A 21443-nucleotide genomic window follows, 5' to 3' on the forward strand; every position below is an offset into this window, starting at 1 on the left:
AAAATAATCAAAAAAAAATGTATGCTGGACGTAATTATGCACATTTTAAATGAAGTTGCGATTTTTTTGTATGAATAATAAAACCGAGTCGTAGCCTTTTGGCTGATTTTATTTTTTTATTAGCCAAAGCAAACTTCATCGCCGGCTTTTTTGGATATTTAATGTGGTTTAATATTCTGGAAACTTTTTTGTCCTACAAAAAATATGCAAAAAATTTTTGCAAAAAAAAAAATATTGCGTTTCCTTGCCAACATTAAAAATAATGTGTGTACCTTCTTCCTCCTAAATATTCTCAGAAATATATCTTTTCTGAATTTAAAATGTTTGTTTATAATATTGGGTATTACATTTACTACAACTGACATCATATGGTAAATAAATTTAACGTTTTTACCCACTATAGATATTAAAACTTGAACTATATTCTTTCGTTTTTATTCGGCATCATAATGCAAAGAGTATTAACATAAAGTATAACTAACGAGCTGAGACGATAATTCAGTATTTGTCACTCAAACATCATAATAATCAGTTGATATCAAACCTTTTAATCAAGCAGTACTCTCTATTAACTAAACTCCCAATTAACTAGTCGTTCCTTGCCCATTATATTTGTCCGAGAATGACGTTAAACTATTTAATACTAAATTAACATAGATAACTAAATTAATATTATCTAAATATTAATATATCCTCAAAATGTAATACAGTGTACAGGTGCATACAATAAATAACTACTATAAACAATTTCATATATTAATCAATTATGTATCCACATATCAAAAATTAAACTTAGTAGTTTAACAACAACAAACAGTTTGCCTTAAATGAATAAAAACTACAAATTTCTTTCTCTTCTCAGATTGTTTGGCAGTTTTGTATTAGGTTTTTTTTATGACAAGTATTAGTTTTGCGAATATGTGCTTGTCTCTTCCATGAACACTCTTAACTAAAAGTAATATTAACTCATATTTTTGGATAACTGACCATGAAACATTTATTTTTCAACATATACTTTCTGATAGAGTATATAATAACCAATAGAAAAAATCTTTTTTGAAAAAAGTAAGTCACCCCGACGGGGAATCGAACCCTGTATCTCCCGAGTATACGCCTCATCCGTCGCATTAAGCCATTATGCTACGGCGTGACATACTAATAGCGACAAATTTTAACTATTGGTCAATTTCTATACCTACCCATCAGCGTTCCTTCCAAATCAGCTACTTTGGCAATCGATTTTTGTTTCTTAAATCAAAGTAGGTATATTACTATTACTTTTGATTACTAACCGACGTCGTGGAATTTCTCCAATATTTTTTAAATGTAGCTACTTGCACTTGCTAATAATTTATAATTAACTATTTCCTTTATTCAACGAATAATTCACAAGATTTAAGAATATATCATTCTGATTATTGAACATCTGAGTAGCTGATTTGGAAGGAACGCTGATGGGTAGGTATAGAAATTGACCAATAGATAAAATTTGTCGCTATTAGTATGTCACGCCGTAGCATAATGGCTTAATGCGACGGATGAGGCGTATACTCGGGAGATACAGGGTTCAATTCCCTGTCGGGGTGACTTACTTTTTTCAAAAAAGATTTTTTCTATTGGTAATTATATATTCTATCAGAATATGTTCAATAATCAGAATGATATATTCTTAAATCTTGTAAATTATTCGTTAAATAAAAGAAATAGTTAATTTATAGTATAATATATAGAAATAGTATACAAAATGTTATTCTTCTCATCCAAATGATTAAGAACGGTTTGGTAGGGATGTTACCTTTAATGTACGTTTACTATTGGGATGTGAACATAGTGCCTTTAAACCTAGTTAAAAACACTAGTTTACATGGAAAAGTAAGGGAAAAAAAACAATTACAATTTTGATTGATATTATTATGTTAATAATCGTAGTCTGTTCACTGTTAACCATGTCTGTCTTGACTAAAGAGACATCAAAATGTACATTCTTGTTTGCCTATTTTATGACACTGAGGAAATTCTGCGGTTCATTATAGTCGTGAAGAGAACTAGCTACATAACTTAGTTTCAAGTTGGACAGATGGAGTATCGGTGTTCAGCGTGCCTGCAGGGTTAAATGAATTTAACAAGTCGCCAACTCACTTTGAAAAGGTTCCTACTTCTTATGACATATAACTGATTTATTTACATACTTAAATGTATACCAGTGGCGATAAGTACCTGTCAGATTAGCTAAAAAATATGCTATTTATACTAATTGTTCAGCCAACTCTAATTATATTATTTTCTATAAGGCAGCTAGATACTGGCCCAGGACTCCTTTGGGTTATATGTGATTTAGATCTCTAGGGGATGACACCCTTTTGATGGTGTCAGTATGCAGTTCATCGTTAGCTTTTATACCGGAAACAAATGGCCGTATAGCATTGAGATCGCGTTGTTTGTGGAGAATTTCTAAACACGTGTTTTGTTGTTTTAATAAACAATGGGAGGTCTGCACATTAAACTGATTGACAATATTAATATTTTTCGATTTTTATAGCGGTTCATGATCAGCTAGTCATGGTCGGTGATAAAAATATAAAGGGCTATAATATACCCATTGCATTAAAGTATAATCTGTTGAATTGCTGATTTAAATTTAGAATTTTATATTGAATAAAATATTTTTTTTTACCATGTCCGATCAAGATAAAATCATAATATTGACCTCTACAGAGCGCAGGTTTGTAATCACACATATTATTGTTACGAAAAATGGATATTAGCTACTTGCTAAACCTATTAGGTCCATACTATAAGTTCTTCATCTTCTTCTTCGATGGCGCTACAGCTCAAGTCGAGCCCTGGCCTCCTCCACCGCCATCCTCCAGCCGAAACAGTCCTTCGCACGTCTTTTCCAGTTCATGATTTTTAGCAGCTGGTTGGCATCTTTTGTAATATTGTCACCCCATCGTGTACGTGGCTTTCCCACTGGCCTTTTCCCCTTGGGTTTCCTTCGAGGATATTCTTCGGTATCCGTGACTCAGGCATGCGCCGGACATGGCCTGCCTAGTTTAGCCTTTGGAGTTTTATGAAGGTGGATAGTTTTGAATATTGGTATAAGCGGTGTAGTTCCGTATTGTACCTAATTCTCCACTCCCCACTATCATTCATAGGTCCGTATATCCGCCTCAGGATCTTTCTCTCAAAGCAGTCCACCAGTTAATACTTTCATATTTAGCGTCCATGACTCGCACCCGTATGCAACGATTGTGCGTATGACGGTTTTATAGAGCCGGGTCTTAGTTTTTCAGTGGACACTTCTGGATTTGAATATGGGCAGCAATGAGAAGTACAATTTATTTGCAGCGGTTATTCGGGCTTTTATTTCTTTCAGTTCCTCGTTATCTTTTGTAATATTGGAACCTAGGTATGTGAACCGGTTGACAACCTCAAATTGATGGTTTCCAAAACTGGAACTTTGGCCCAGCCTACTCTGATTTTGTCGGCTTTGTACCATGACTTTTGTTTTATTTTCATTTCCATACTATAACTCCAAACACAAATTGAAAAACAATGTGTATTTTCCAGACCCAGTATTCGAACCTGGGACTGACGACATTACAAACCGACGCGTAAACCGTAATCTAAATACAGAGACAATTAAATTTATTTCGATATTATAAACGTGTATTATCTCAGCATTTTATTAAACACATCTGATATTTAAAAATTGATTTTAAATGACATAATTATGTGCGTTCAATGTTGATTTTTTTCACTGAAAATGCAATATGATAGATTTAGAGAATAGAGACATTTCTGTCATGTAAGTAAGTATAAGGGAGGTGTAAAATAATATCATTAAAATGCAGTTCAATTATAATTGTCTTAAATGTTACTTTGAAAGCAAACATAAAAAAATCTTATTTATACAAATTGTCCCCAGCCGTTTATAATATTAGGTATTTTAAAATATTGAAATATTCTACGACATTTATATGATACATGGTTTTATAACTTATGTAGAAATTGTATCATAAATGTTACAAGTAATGGAAAATATGAACATTGCATAATAGCAACAAGACGTGTCTAGTAAAACTTTTCCTAATTTCAAAATAAATACAAACATAGAACCTTTTGACTCGAACTTAACAAAGTCGAAACAGAAGCGAATACACTTAACTGAACTATAAACTTTATAAATGCAGAAACTTGTGCGAAAATGCACCAACTGTGGACAATTTAACATATTTCATTACTTTCATTACGTTCTATCTAATTATCTATAAAAGTAAACTATCAAACACGACTGTCTCCTTTCAAACATATCATATATTTAATTACGAAAGCTTTTACTGTACGTTTCAACTCTAGGGGACGGTTTACTGTTTCGTTATATTAACTGTGATGTTTGGAACAGTGAAAAAAACAACATAATTAATTTGCAACTTGGAGAGTCTACATATTATACTTAATGATTAGTGGAACTGTACCTCGTTCCACTTTTAATAAGTTATTGAATTTTAATAGGCTTGCTAAATACAGGTATTGAGAGTGAGTATCTAACTAACTAAATACTAGATTTTATGAACATTTATATAATTTTGAAAACACTTCTGAGAAAATTTATATTAGGTATAACCAATAGAAAAAATCTTTTTGAAAAAAGTAAGACAGCCCGCAGGAAACGAACCTGTATCTCTCGGGTATCGCGCCCACGCACATAGAAGACTATGCTAAAGGAGTCATACTAAATTGCGACAAATTTTAACAAATGACTTTAAATACTCACTGAAGCGCTTTCCAAATTGTATTATGTTCAATAATTAGAATGTTATATTCTTAAATCTTGTAAATTATTTGTTGATATAGTTGAAATAGTTAACTAGATTTTATACTGGCTTTTTTACTAAGTAGTAATTTTTTCACATTGTTTTATTATACCTACTTACCTGTTATTTTTTATATAGATAAGAATTAATTACTGTAGTGTGTCAGTGTGTATTTGCCATTGGTGAGTGAACTTAGTGCCTGAAGATACATTAAGGTGAAACCTGGGCGGCAAAAAATACCTCAATTGCAATAGTATAAAACTTAAATTAACTGGAAAGTAAATTTAAATTCCATTAAGTACTTTGAGTCGAAAATAGGTATTACGTTAATATTAAAATTGCAAGTACGTTAATGTTAAAATTTAGAAAGATCCTGACGTTGGCTAGGAATCAGGATAAAAACCTCACAATTGCTTCTGACGCATACAAGTTACTTTTCTCGTAATCAGGTAGGATGTATGTGATTAAATTAGTAAAACATAGGCGTTGTAATTCAATGCCCGATACTATATATTTTTCTTCGATACTGTATGATTTCAATGTGTTTTTGATTTATGTAGTGACTCCAATTAAACTATCATACTTTAGGGAAATCTACTATAGACCCCTAAAGAGGCCGGAATCGTTATCTAGAACTAGATGACTCATAGAGATATGAGCAGGGTTGACTACAAAATATAGCAAAAAAAAATGTTTAGTTTAGAATGTTTAGATGTAGGTTTTAGAAAAATAATATTGTCTGAAAAAATAATTTGTCTGGGTCAAATAGAGTTTTGAGAAATTTTGAAAACAGACAAGCAGGTGAAAAACCCACTACATGAGTGAAAGGGGATGAGATATTCCAGACTGGAGGTAGATATAGACGGAGTTATTCTATGTATTCCGCAGCAAAAACCGCATATAGTATCAAGTATTTTATTTGGCTCGCAGGTTTTTCTATTATGGTAAAAAATGAACTTGGTGTTCATCCTTTTAACACGTCGACAGTCCTTGCACATTATAAGGATATTTTTATTGTATACGCTGTAACCTGTACTCGAGTATTCTGGAATATAAATTACACCACTTCTATCTGCAAAATTCGTTGTTGTCAATATGTCGCCAGAATGATAACACAGCAAGCCTGTACTTACAATCAAGAGAGAGTACCTAATGCTTCCTCACCTTCCTTCGGAGTGACGGTAGGTATGTCCAATAAAAAAATTTACATCATTAAATTATGAATAGTATTTGTTGAATAAAAAAAATGTCTGTTAATACTTACATACTATGATGTGGGAAAGGAGTAGTTTGTAAAATTTTCACTTATAATATTCAATCACTTAGAACCGAAGAAACCTACTTATCTCAAGTTTAGCAAATTTAAGTTACATATGGTACTGGAAATAAAATACAATGTGAAAAAATCAACAATCGTTGAATACGTTATCTCTCGAAAACACTTTTTTTTAGTAGAACTACAATTTACTTTTGTTTGGGATTTCCTATAAAGTAGAAAAAAATGAGATACGTTTATTTAGTTCTAAGGGGCCAAATTAAGAGTAGGGGTTGGAAGTTTTAATGGGAAATCGTGAGAGAAATTTGGATTTCAAATGTTGTTAATTGAGTTTGTATAAAAATGAAAGACACTCTGAAGTAAACATTTTTTTATATAAACAGCAGAGATAATATTGTTACAGAAATCAAGTTATTAAATACAGCATCATTATTAGCTCTTGATATACATACATTGTCATAGGAAAGACATACGATAATATCTTTGTAATTCGTACATTATTTTTATAACGATATTCTACAAATTAATTAATAATATTAAATAATGGTTAGTGAGCATATTAATGAAGTGTTGATTAGACAATCTAGATTATTCACATTTAGTTACAAGCAATATTTACAGTAGAGCGGCTTTAACAGGTATATTAGATTATTTTATTATTCTGTACCTATAGTATTATAATACATAAACAATACACACCTACTTCTGAAACATATATAAAATTAAACATAATATTAATTTAATAAAAATTAACCCCTGATTGCATGATTTTTTATAAGTTATAATAAACATTTTCTTATACCAATAGGTATTTTAACAATGGGAAAATAATTTAAAAAACAGACAGTTATTTCATATCGACACCCCAAAGCAAAAGGGCACTTGTGCAAAAATAGAGTTTTGAGAAAAACTCTTTTAGTGAAAAAAATCGTGTGTAAGTTATTTCTTAAAATTTTGAAATGGAATTCAGAGCATAGGTGACTTATTACTCAAAGATTGAAATATATATATTTTTTTTAATGTCTTGTAAAGATTCTCGACACAGGGGCCCTTTTTTCTGCAACAAAATTTTTTTTTTGTACAAAGGCCCCTTTTTTATTATTTTTCTATCCACTGCACATCGATTGGCAACATCGTGTAAATGTTACGTTTTATTATACGATAATTGCAGATTAGTTTACAAACACATAAGTTTAGTGATCTTTGTTTTCTTTCAAAAATTATAATTTCATGGATTTAGCTCCACAAATGCCCTTTTGCCTATAATATAGAAAAAAATACAAACAAAACTACATTCATAACTTTACTCAAAACCGTCAAAATTTCAGAAGAGCTCTTTTGCTTTTGGGGCGACGATATTGTGATATATTGTTCATTACAGGTTGTCATATTAGAAAAATGGGAAAGTGTGTAAATAATGTAAATAGTCTGAATGAAAGTAAAAGAAGTTTAATAATTGTAATGCACAATTATTAAACATGGAGTGCCAACTAATTCAATCAATAAAACATGAAATATTTAGTACTATTAATCTCACAGCTTATAAGATTCGGCTTTCTGCCAACTTAACCCTGTGTAAAGAATGCTTTATAAATCATTTATCTACCTCTAATAAAATGTCATTTGTAAACTCGTTGAAATATTAAATTATAATTTTTGGGCGCCTTAAAGTGTGTGTATTTACAAATTAAATATAACAGTATAAAAATAAGAACACAGCTAATCGTTAAAAGTGTCATTTAATTACACACAAACAATTTACATTGAAATTTAAAATGATACAAAAATAAATACAATTTGAGAAGCGTTCCTTGGTATGGACATAGAGCATTTGTTGTAAGATGGTAATTATTACTTAGCTTTATGTTTAAATTGTGATGGCTGGAACTTCATCTTGGCTGGAATTATGAACTGCGAATCCTTCTTCCTGTCCGAAAGGAAGTAACTACAAATGGCGTTGAAACTGTATCTAATTGTTAATCGAAGACGTCCGATCTGCACTGAAACTAATCCGGGAGTGAAATCTTTTGGGCGGAAATAAGTTATTTGTTGATGTGACGCTTTCAAAAAGGCGGGAAGAAACCTCATTGGCCTATTTTTAACCGTCATTGTTTTAGAAACAAGGTTGACACATACTTTTAACAAGGTTGTGCCAAATTTATTGTTAATTAAATTAACATTATTTATTTTTTAAATCTGCGTTTGAAAAGTAGACATGTCACGTGAAATGTAACATGACAAGGTCTTAAAAATATACTTCGTAAAAATATACGTTTATAATAAATAAGTGGGTTACCTACTGTTATGATGATGGAAATATTTTTTTCTTAGCTATAATTAGTATTATTTTAACGTAAATAACGTTGATTTATTCAGACAAACCGCGTAAAATCCTAATTTTTTTCACATGTCAAATTGAAACTAACATAAGTTGGGTTGAGTAACGTATATGTTAGTTTTTAAAATATATCATTAAAGTCAAGTTCTAATAGAACGTACTTCTGAAAAAATAGATGTCACTAAAAGTATAGAATTAATATCAAGCTGTAGTATTAGCTTGTTTGCTACATGATAATATTATAATAGAGGATAAAAACAAATACATTTTCCAAAAATAATAAACAACGTTATTGTATCTGTCTTACATGGACCATTTTTTTACGTCAATTTGAAGCGTAAAATGTAGTTTTGATTGCTAAACCATGGTACCAAACAAAGACATTAATATGGACGAAGCATCTGGAAAAAAATGACACACACTTTTTTGTCGGGTCTGCCGAATGGCATAATCTATTCTGATGCCATTTACAATAAAGATGATATTGCTATACGTTTCCGATGCTTTTTGTCAGGTCTGCCGAATGGTTTGGTTCAAACGGGTTCGCTCAAATGAACATTGACACTAGAAATACTGTTGTAACGCCATTACAATAAAAGTGATATTGCTATAAATTCCCGATGCGTGATATCGCATAATGGAAATTGCGTGACGTCTACCTATACATATGCGAATGTCGCTATGCGCGAATTTACTTGCTAGCTACTGTACTGAGTGGGTTGTCTATTAATAATGTCATTGGTACCAAAGCATGAAGTTTGGCAAACTGCGATGTCAAAAATAATTATCTTTGATAATAGGTATACGTATTTGAATTTTTTACGGTACAATAATGAAACTATTTAACCACAGAATATATTATTATTAATAATAAATGTAAAATCAAATTGCCATGGAATAAGGTTTTGAAGTCGGATTTGTATTATTAATTTACGATGATCACGTCATAAAACTAGCTAACTGTCATCAAATAATATCAATATCGAATGCGCGTTTCGTTTACATGACACACTTGATAAACTGAAAATAGTATATTATTCATTAATATGTGTTTAGGTTTATCCTATATTTATCTTGTTACAGCCTCACCCTAAACGCAACCCAATTTCCATTATTTTTGTGTTCCTTGTATTTAGCAATGACTATGCGCAGATTTTATTTCTTCACGAGCGCAGGAATAATGTGAGTATTTTTACGATTGCTATTATTGTCGACTGTACTTTGATATATCATTATCATTGTATTATTATCATTGTTCTTTATCGCTCAATACTGACTGTCTTTTTTACTGATGAAACTATCAACCCTCATGAGGTAACATAGTTATGTTTACATCACTAATTACGTTTTAGTGTAAGTGCGTAATTTATTCATGCATGTTTTAAAGATATTGAAATGATACGCTACCAATTTGGTGCAGATAATGTTATGTAACATTTATCAATACTTTCAGGCGTCTGCGATGGACCAGTGGTTACATATCCGCTTGGTAAGTTGAGGGTCTCGGTTTCAAATACCAGGTCTAGAAAATTCACATATTGTTCTTCTTACTCAGAGCATGGACATGGAAATAGTTATGCTGATATAATTGCAAATATTTCAATACTGCAAATATACAAGTATATTGCGATAATAATTAATGGTAATATATTAAATTGATTGGGTAAAACTATCGGTATATAATTATGTGCTCATGAAGTAAATGTGTATTTATTTAAATATTTTCAAAAACTAACATTGGCTTTTTGCCCTAGACATATGTATATGTACCTAATATTATGTTATGTTTATATATTATATATATCTATTATATATTACAGTCCACACTGACTTTCGATTTCTATCTAAATAATTATATGTACGATATTATATTCAACAAGTCTTTTACATACAAGCTCACTATTCACAGTTTTATAATATTACATATATAATATTATGTAGAATGCCTAAAGCGCTTTAAACGATAACGTCTCTTTATATTGTTTTTTATATATATTATATAATATACCTAAATACTTTAAAACTATAATAAAATAAAAATATAAACATCAAAAATAATATATTAACTTATTTTTTAGCAAAGTAGGTAAGTATATTATATTATTAAAAATAAAAACTGAGGAATTTTAAATATCAGAGAAAATGAAAATGCTATTATATAATATTATAATTCTGTCTTACATAATATACAAAATTAAATTGAGAAAAATAACGAAATAATACCTCGGATTCTTAAAATAAAAATATCTATAATTTAATCAACCAATTTTAGCCAACATAATTATATTTATGATATATTTATGAATTTACTGAATATAATATATAAATATTATGTGATATGTTAGTAATATATTTTTTCTACTTTCTATAATATAATATATATATTTATATAGTGTTCATATTTTTATGCGATATTCTAGATTTCTAACATTAAACAAATAATATTATTATGATAATATTTCAATAGTAGGTACTATACAATAATTTTTTACAATATATTATAATATCTTTATTTACATAATATTATTACATTGTATATTATACTTTTAAATAACAAAGTTAAAGCTCATTTTCTTTAAGATATTTACATGAAATATGCAATTTAGAACTACTGAATATTTATAAATTTATTATTATGATATCTATAAAGAATATGTACAAGTTATAAATAATATCTTTTACATTAAAATAATTATACAACACAAATTCATAAATTCACGTTGTATTGTTTACATACTGAATTTTTATTGATATAGTTAGCATGATTTAAATAATACTGACTTTTTACAATACTTACTATGATTAGATTCTCATACATTAAAATCATCGTTATACGAATTTGCAATTCAAAAAATACTTATACAAAACAAATAAATAAATAAAAAAAAAACACGATTCTCAAATTGGATATATTCAAATCTAGAATTGTTCGTCAAACAGAATCTGTCAAGAGCTTAATACAATATACCTATCAATTCTACGTAAGGCTACGCATGAAGAATTTATATATTCGATATGACAGCTACTAATTATAGTTTTTGGCAACTATAGACATTAAACGAATGGATTTAAAAATATTTTCAAAAATGTTGAATAGATAAAATTATTATTTACCAGATAACTGATACTTATGCAAAAAAAGAAATCTAAAATAGGGTTAAAAGTAATTCTGCGTGCGAAAGGAAAATATAAGTAATTCTCAAATCACTACTTTTCACGAGAGTCAAAAGAAGATTGAGAGTTTTGGAAAATTCTTCAATTTGCGGCGTCAATTCAACTTGTCTTATTTTTTAATTTGGCATACATATTTAGCTCGTTTTACTATTTTCAGACTTATATCCCTTTTCTCTTCGCACACAAATTTATATGTTTGTCCTAATTTTGCAATATTAGCAAAAATTAAAAATGTAAACCAGAAACAGAGTTACGAAATACCTACAAAATTCTTATAAATACGATTTTTCATTAAATAAAGTAATCAAATAAAAACTTTTAGTATAATTTATTTATATTATGGCATCAGTTAATGAAACTCATTTTTTAAGTTTAAATTAAAGCTTAAATTAAGTAGGTAAGTACCTAATTTATATAATATTCTCGTAGTAAAAAGATAAGCTTTAAATAGGAAGGAGATACAATATAATATTATTATTACTATTTTCTATAAATAAGTGTTTCAATGTCTAGATTAATGAAGATTGTATTGAGAGATTCATTTAATAATATTTCTATGAAATTGTGCATATTATTATTTTATTGAATCCATTTCGAATAATCTGTATTCAGAAAAATAATTAAAAAGTCTATTAGAATCAATACATTTACCACAATCTACCCAGTTAAAATTAATACAAAAACTCATACCAAGAAAAACCATTAAACATGTGATATTATTTTACTTCCATATTTTCGATCGAGCGATATTATTAAAGATATTTAAATCTCACAAGAAAACCCACAAATATGTTATAATATACAGTCTATATTATGACTAGAGTAATTTTTCAATGTGTCCATCATGGCACTTCATGGAACTTAAGATTGTCCGAAAAACATTAGAATTCTACACTATTTTAATAGTCTTTAAGACTAACAAAATATTTTTCAGAATGATACAAATTACTGTTTGCTCACTCCCAATTAGCTTTAAAGAAAGATCAAAAACTAGTCGCACCGTATAACTGTGGCCTTGGTCACTATAGACGTGTCTTTAAGTAAAAACGCACACGCTTGTCTGTACCTTTATATACATTTAAATGATTGCCATGGATTTAATTGAATGTGTTTAAATACATTTTCATGATATTAATTGAAATTTTAATATTTTTGACGTAAGAATAGGATTCTGGCTTCTGTTATAGGTACTATACTGTAAAGAATATTGGAAATTTAAAGTATTTTTTTACTGCACTTGCCACTTGAGTAGTGGTGACAAAATTATCCTTCCAGAAAAAGGCAATATTTTATCTGAAAAGTGTCTATTTGGATATTGAGTATTGGATTACTATAATGCAGTGTCCGTTATATCAATGTATGCCAGACAGGTCACCATCAGCTTGATCATTAATAGCGGCTTAATAACCTCAGTAGGGTCTTCATACTATAAATTCATCCATATTTCTCTATCCTGAAATAGCATGCTTTAGGTAGCTGCACCTGCCACTCCAGCATCCTTTATGAAACCATCCAACTAACATATTTTGAGCCAGCCAGTGTGAGCACCTGATCTGTTATTTAGCTGGCTCTCACATCTAAGCCGACTCGCAAATCAAAACTCGTTTCTTCTGCAACGTGTCGAATACGTCGATGTGACGTCATCGTTATTCACAAAACACACGTTGCCAAAAATGGAGCTCCGCAGATTGGTCGTACGTACAACTTATATGTAACCATTAGGTAAAGGTTTTAATTCCAGATTCGGTCGTTGGACAAATTATTTGGTTCGGTCTATAATTTACGGCGGGGTATGCTTAAAAATCGATGTTACGTTTTAATTTAGTGTAGCAATTAAAAGTTTCACAACATATACTTGAAGGTTGTTAAGCTGGAGAGAGATCGAAACTTGTGAGATGTCACCGCAGAGCACGAAAATTTCAAGCACTATTCTGGTAGGTAAACATAAAGCGATAAATTGGAAGGTGTATTCTACTCAGGTGATATATATTTTAACTTGAACATCCTTGCAGTGGTTGAAATGGAATGTTTCGAATACTTTCTAAAACATTCAAATTATTTAATATCTAAAATTTAAATATAGAATTTGAATGATATACTAGAATAATTACAAGATAAAAAGAACTTTTTATATACAACGTTTTTTAATTTTTTGCTGAATTATTATGCTCAATAATATGCTCAAACTTGTACTTGATATGAAGTAAATAAAAAACAAATATAGAAATACTGAATACTGAAATGTCATTTTGATTTATATAGTAACGCACGTATATATTAATAATTTAGCTGCTAGGACGACCCAGTTAGTAACCAATAATAGTGGATTGGATTACGGATTTCTTCCAAAATAACTTTTCATACAAAACAGAATTAACTGAAAATGAATTCAATTCTGCTTAAAGATGGCTAAAAAGTATTAAAGTAATGGATTGGCATCGTGTTCTGATATATTCTAAAAGTTTCAAATGTTTATCTAGTCGGGAAGCTAGTTAAAAATCGATTGCAAGATTTGTACTGGACAAACAACTACCTGACAAACAAGAATACGAGCTAATAAAAACGTTGTAATAAAAATAATATATCACTGGTAAATTTTACTACATAATTTTACAAATCGGTTACCTGTTTCTGCAGTACAATCCAAGCACTGGCATCGTGCCTACTTGAAAAGTTGCCGTGAAAATTCTTAAGATAGTTACAATAATTGAATAAGAGCGCTTTCAGAACACCCTTTAGTTTTCGTTGCGTATCTCAGAAATGTCGGAAAATGTTGACATTAAAATATAAAGAAACGTATTTAAAATAACTCTTCACAGAAATGAAAGCTATCTTTATAATTTAATATTTATAAAATATTATCTTTTATCAGATTAAAAAAATAAACTTTATAATCCTTAGAAAGCCTTTCACAGATGAAGTGGATTATGAAATAATTTTGAGTAAAATAAAAAAAATATGTTCGTATTAAAATTAATAAAGCTGGCCATACAAAAATTATCTGTTAAGTAGTATTATTATTGTTTAAAACAAAATAATATAATTTTATATAAAATGTTAATCTACAAAGTAAATGTTAAGTTAAGAGTACTGGATATGTAAGAAGATAAGATTTGGATATGTTATAATCTTATATTTATTTTTAATATTATGTAATATGTAAGTAGGAGGCTTAAAGTATCTGTGTTGTAGTAAACTATTATTTCATAATATTTGATACTATTATAACTAGACAGAAATAAACTGTAAAATAGAAATATTGGTTTCAAAGTCAGTTAAATACAACCAATAATTTTAATGTGTCTATAGATCATTAATTGATTTTTGCATTAGATTTTTTTTTAATTGATTTTAACATGCTTCGTGTTGTTAACTTTGAAACCAAAAGCAACAAATAATTTTAAAATAGGTGCATATGTATATATTTAATACAAATAAACAGAAACATTAAAAAAATAGTTATACGTTTTTACATTATCTTACTAATAATTAATTATATGGCTATTTTTCTATCACAGAAAATTAATACCCATGCATTTTCTAAATAAAAAAATATAATAAATAAAAAAGTATTGTTCTTTTTAAAATTCCGATATAAGCATGTATAATTTTTCATTAATAAAATATTACACAATTAAAAGAATGATTTTATAAAAAAAAATCGTGTTTAAAACAGTATTTGAACAGAAAAATGACTAGCGTGAATGACTTATATTATAATACACATATCACTTTAATGTCTTTCAATATTATTTATAAAATTAATACGATTAAACATTTTTCTCGTCATTAGTTTTATACAATATTAATATTATTCACTTGTTTTTTTCACAATTTTTTTTAGTTGTTTATCACCTCACAACCAAAATATTATTGCAGATATTAACTTTTCTAGTACTATTTTTTTTAAATTCAGTCAAATGTTAGACAAGGTCGCACGCGCAAGACAAGAACACTTGGATTTGCAGTGATATTATTTATTTGCACGAATAAATCTAATTAGACTATTACTGGAAAATTAATAACCAAAGATTGTTTTTAAGTTAAGTTTTTTTTTTTAAATATTTAGACGGTTTCCACAATTTGTTTGTTGATCAAAATAGCTGTCAACATAAACACCCAAATATTGTTGAATTAACAAATTATTTTGTTTCGAAACCATTATAATACAGTTCCATCAGGTTATAAAACCAAAAACTAGAGATAATGGTTAAATCAGCTTCTTTTATGTTGTTTACTATCAATTATTGGTAGAAATACATTGTATTAACTAAAAGAAAATACAATAATATAATATTAAAGTATTTATTACACTTGGTTTTAATAAAACCAAGACCGTTTTCATTAGTTGCAGAAAAACATCGTCAACTAGTACAGAATATATACAAAATAAAGTAATTTTTGACGTAATGAATGTCTTAGAATTTTATTTATTTATTTAGTATGTTATTTGTGGTGTTCGGGTAAAACAACCTAAGTCAGAAGTATATTACATTTAATTATAGAGCACTTTTTGATAATTAGTAACATGCAATAATTATTGTTAGATGATTTTTTATCATTAGCTCTACAATCTAGCGTAGATTTTGGCTGCCCTACGAAAAGGTTTTGTAACTATTTTTTTTTTAAGAAATGGATAAACTCGGGATTTTAAATCGAGACCCTCGACTTGTTAAATTATTGATACGTTACTACTCGTTAGGCTAATAAAATAATTCATTGATTTCTGCAGAAATATACAGTAATTATACTCGTATATAATAGTAACTCGGAATTGGTAAAAATAATTAGTCGTCTTACGTGAGCAAATGTTTGTGTAAAATTATTATTACGACTTTACTTAAAATATAAATAATATTTATTTTATCCATATTAATATTTTTTTGGATAACTTTGTTAGTAAAAAGCAAAAAAATCGTAATTCCCCACCTTTTAAAATACCTAAGTAATTATTATTCTTGAATGCGTCTCAGCGTAAAAATAATTGTATCTTACTTTGCAGAAAACATTTCACATAGTTTTTCACAACTCGCAAAATTTGACTTATTTCGTTTTACCCGGACACCAAAAATATATTATTACCCAAACTTTATCTATTATTGCAATTAGAAAATGTAAATATTCCAGTAAGTAAATAGTGAGTAGTTATATTATATTTAAACGACTTCTACCCACCACTTTATTTCGTGCAAAAACATAATATCACACGTCAACCGCACAAGGGATGAAAATTGAAGAGGGGTTGAAACACTCTACTGCGTGAAAACGACCATATAGTCTATTGGCTAAGTGCCCATATGCATTAGCTTCTTGAAAGCCTTCCGGAACTCTGGATTGAAGATGGTGTAGATCACAGGGTTAACAAAGCTATTTATGTAACCCAGCCACGTCGTGAGGATGAAAGCGGTCACACCGGGCTGGCAGTCGAAGCCCAGTTTTGTGCACATTGCGTCCATTATGTTGCACGTGAAGAACGGAACCCAGCAGAAGAGGAAGACACCTATAGATAGATACATTGATGTATTAATTAAATATATTTTTTTTTTTATTAAACATGAATAAACACAATATTTATGAGTGTAGCTTGGTATAAAATATATAATTTAAATATGTCTAATTTTTTTTTTGATAATATCTTCATTAGGAAGCCAATGCCTTAACACGGTAATGCCACATTTTAAGAATTGTATTAATAACGATGCTACTATCGAACAAGAACTTATTGTCCACGTGTTAAAACTGTGAACTTACAATCCCCTCCAGTAAAGCTAATCGCTCCCAAAATTATCATTTCGATATTTGAAGCTTTTTATAATACAAATATGTCTAAAACGATCAAGAGTGATGTTAGAATTATGATTAGTAAATTTTTGGTTCATTGAAAAGATGAAAAGAATTCGCATCTGAAAAGAGAGCCGATACATTATTTAAACATGCGTTTAGCACGCGTTGCCGCTATGACAGGCACGGCACTGAGAAGACGTCTACTATATGTGACTACAGCGACTTCCTGTTATCGCCGATTTCTTGTGGTCAGACAACTATTTAATATATCATTTTTTTCCCGACCTTGTCCTATCCTAATAGGATAATATGGGCCTCCACAGAGGAGAGGTTTGTATTAATAGATTTCGCTTTTACTAGAAATGGGTCTTAGCCACTTGCTCAACCTATTGAGTCAATACCTACTCTGATTATGATCATACAAAAATTCAAAAACAATATGTGTACTTGCCAGACCCAGAATTCGAACCTTAGACCCACGAGGTTATATGCCAACGCTTAAGCCGCGTGGCCATCGTGGGAGAAAAGCATTAGCACGCTAACATTATTATAACATTTATAATAAATTGATATTATCAAAATCAACAATCATCATAGGAGATACGGTGGGTAGACAGTTCCACCTCACCATTCAGATAAAATCAAGTTCCAAACAATGAGCTCACATAGTATCTATATCCTAGCTTACATTGTGAGTTAGACACATAATTGCATCTGTATCAACTATCAGAGCAATGATTTGAGTTACCCCATCTCCATCCGATATGTATATGCAGCCACCAGAGCAGTGAGGCTATACAATTATTAATATTGTGGGAACCGCACCTGGCCGAAACTGTCGTTCCCATTAATGAATATTATGGTTTAGCCTTGCCTATATTAATATATTGACAGTTAATAAATAATACAGAATACTACAGATTTCCTTTTCTTCTATAAATTAGTCATCTGGGTGTCATGATCATTAGTCATTACGAAGAAGAAAAAGTAATATCGATTTACCTAAATGATCTGTAGTTTTTTGTTCATGTAGACGGTCCGGATCTGAACTGCCTTAAATGCACGTATGTATATAGGAATGGCAAACCAACACGTAAAAGAACTTTATAAGTATGACATTGAAACATCAATGAAAAACCAATAATACTAAACAAGCAAAAGGTCATAAATCAATTGATACTGTAGGCCGTTTTGATTCTTGCAATATTCGAAAAGTCATGTCATAATAATGTTATGATAGCTCACATAACATTTCTATTGAGTCGGGCAACAAAGCAAACGTAGCTACATGAATTATTAAAAACCCAATTTCCTGTTATGTGTATACATTAAACGTATACAGAATATCCGACTAAATAAAAAAAGATGAAATTTTATTGTTATTGAATCGAATGAAAGTGATGAAAGTGATGAAAGCGTGTTAAACTACCGCGTAAAAATCATAAGTGTTCCATTTAAAATTGTATATACAATTAAGCTGTCATTGTTTTGTTATGTTGGGTGTTAATATTCGAATTGAGTTTTCGTCGATCAGAGTTTGACGAAGTGGTAATTTGCATGAATTAAAAAGAAAATGTGGTATTTATTTTATGTACGAAAGCGATTTTAAAATAATTATATTTATTCCACGTAGATTGAATTATAATGTACAATAAACATTACAAACCTTTAATAAAATGATATTTATAAAAAGTAAAAAATAATTATTTGCATAGATTTCAAATTAAATAGAAATTAAAAGGAATTATTTTAACTACCCAATAATGGTAGATCTTTATATTTTTTTTATAATAATGAATACCTTCTGTTCAAAATATTGCAATATTAATCATTAATTAATTCAAATTATCATCAATTAGAAATATTATTGCATAATTGAAACAAATAATAAATATCAAATAAATATTATTTATTTTTAAAATTCGTATAAATTACTCTTTGTAAAATATACGATTAATGAAAAAATATGAAAACTTGTCATAAATGATAATAAATATTAAATTTGAATTTAATTTTTGCCACTTAAATTTTTTAACTAGTATCATTTTTGTTGTTTATCGGATTTGGCCATATTTTGGCCAAGACACTTTCATGCAAAAATGTTGAGGTAGGTACTCAATAGAAGTTTTATATTAGATATAATTTGAACTTTTAAATAATTTTAAAATAATCAGAATAATGGTAGGTTTAACAAATTAAAATACATTAAGTACGTTAATTTTCGAAAGAAATATAAAAATTATCAAGTAAATTGAATTTTGCGGCAATTAAGAAAGGTTGAACAAAATTTATTCACAAAATGATTTTAGGGAGAAACTAAAAAGTAGCTTTAACCAAACTAAATGGTTTAACTAAATTTAGTATGGTTTTTATAGTGTTAATATATTTCTAATGGGTGTTTTTAAATTATGTTCCTGTGTTCAATAAACATTGTTACGTTTTTAAATCTTGTAAAATTTACGTTGAATAAAATTGGCAAGTGCAAGTATATAATAACAAAATTTTGGAGAGATCCCGCCAACCGGTAAATTATTTATATTTTGATTTAAATTACAAAAGCCGATTGCCAAAACACTGGCAAAATTTAGAAAGCGCTTCAGTGAGAATTATATGAACAATTCTATAGGACATTTTCCATATCTTAGCGCTTAGAGCACATGGGCGGACCCAGGTTAGAACCCCGCTGGGTGTCGGATTTTTTTCAAAAAGATTTGGCTAGTGGTTATACCTATTATTATTTATCACATAATATGTGACATAACATAATATTATGTTTACATTCTTAAATCTTGTGAATCATTCGTGGAATGAAAAAAGTTTATAAAAAAACTGTACGTCTATACGTATTTTATATATTTAAATATATTATACTTTACCTAGAACGATGGCTAAAGTTTTCGTGGCTTTTCTTTCTTTCTTGGCTGATGATTTTTCTCTTTTCTTTTTGCTGGCTTTGTTGACTTTATAAATGGTGAACCTAGAAGCCGTGGTCGCTTTTCTTTCCTTTTTGGAGTTTCCAGAGCCGATTCGAGTCAGCTCTTCTGCACAGCGGACGATAGTTGATGCAGTTCTAGATAGAAAGACGAACAAAATTATTTATTATTCAGTTCACTATTCCATAACAACATCACAATAATATGTAAATGCTAGTAGTGAGACAGCATCCTTGAAATCAAGTCAGTAGAAGCTTTCGGCTGATAAAGAAAATTTTTTACGTTTCAGGTGACTGATATAAACTTTATAGTAATTCGCAGACCACCTACAATAATAATGGATATAATAATATTTTTATTATGTTAATACGACAATTAAAAAAGCTGAACTCACTTGAGTGGCACCTTCTCTCCGCAAGGCGAAGTGGTACTCCCGTTCTTATTAGAGAACATCCTCACTGGTCCCTTGCCGCCAAGAGTAGCGATGGCAGTCGATGGTACTGTGGAAACTGTGGCCTGCTTGTGCGCGATAATGACGGCAGCAACCTTTGGACTGTTGGGAACCGATAAAGCTTGTTCGCGGATCGGCTCTTCCAAGTGCGAGGGTGCATAGCCAGAGTCGTTGTTTCCGTTTGTATCTCCGTGGGGGGCTGGTGATGCCAAGGAAGCCATTACACTATAAAATAAAAACAAAATATTGTATTTTTTTGATATTAGTCATGTTTGCTCTGTATTTTCTATACCCATGCAGATGCTGTCATACGCCGATGAATTGATAATGTTTCATAAAAAAGGCATTTCGACTGATTAACCTGCAAACCAGCAAAGTGCACTTTTGAACAAAAATGATATTTTTATGGCATTTTGTTACAAACCATGTTTCCTATGCTCACACAAAATATCAAACTGCTAAATCTATAAATAAATGCGTTATAGTTCTCTACACAAAACAGTCAACTGCTGGTGGCAAATTTCCAATATCGTAAATGGACCAACTTCGCTTATTATATAAATTTTATTTATATATAAAAGAGAAGTTAAAATAGTGTATTAATTTATTGTGCAGCTTATTTATAATTTAATTATAATTTAAAATATTTAAAAAAAAAAATCAAGTTTAT

At 29.4% G+C, this 21443-nt stretch overlaps 1 protein-coding gene across 1 annotated transcript in view; it reads right to left on the bottom strand.

Moving 5' to 3' along the window:
- Positions 1-16890: 16890 nt before the first annotated feature.
- Positions 16891-21443, bottom strand: part of Dop2R (dopamine D2-like receptor) — a 115446-nt gene continuing 110893 nt past the window's right edge. Inside the window, exons 6-8 of the mRNA XM_085949266.1 lie at positions 20717-20998; positions 20266-20459; positions 16891-17105 (exon numbers count right to left, since the gene is read on the bottom strand). Coding sequence (XP_085805392.1) covers positions 16891-17105; positions 20266-20459; positions 20717-20998 — 691 coding nt within the window. The remainder of the gene's footprint in view (positions 17106-20265; positions 20460-20716; positions 20999-21443) is intronic.

Source organism: Rhyacophila brunnea, unplaced genomic scaffold (assembly GCF_057557595.1).
Source record: "Rhyacophila brunnea isolate RB1 unplaced genomic scaffold, BYU_Rbru_1.0 scaffold_21, whole genome shotgun sequence".
Classification (NCBI taxonomy): Eukaryota; Metazoa; Arthropoda; class Insecta; order Trichoptera; family Rhyacophilidae; genus Rhyacophila; species Rhyacophila brunnea.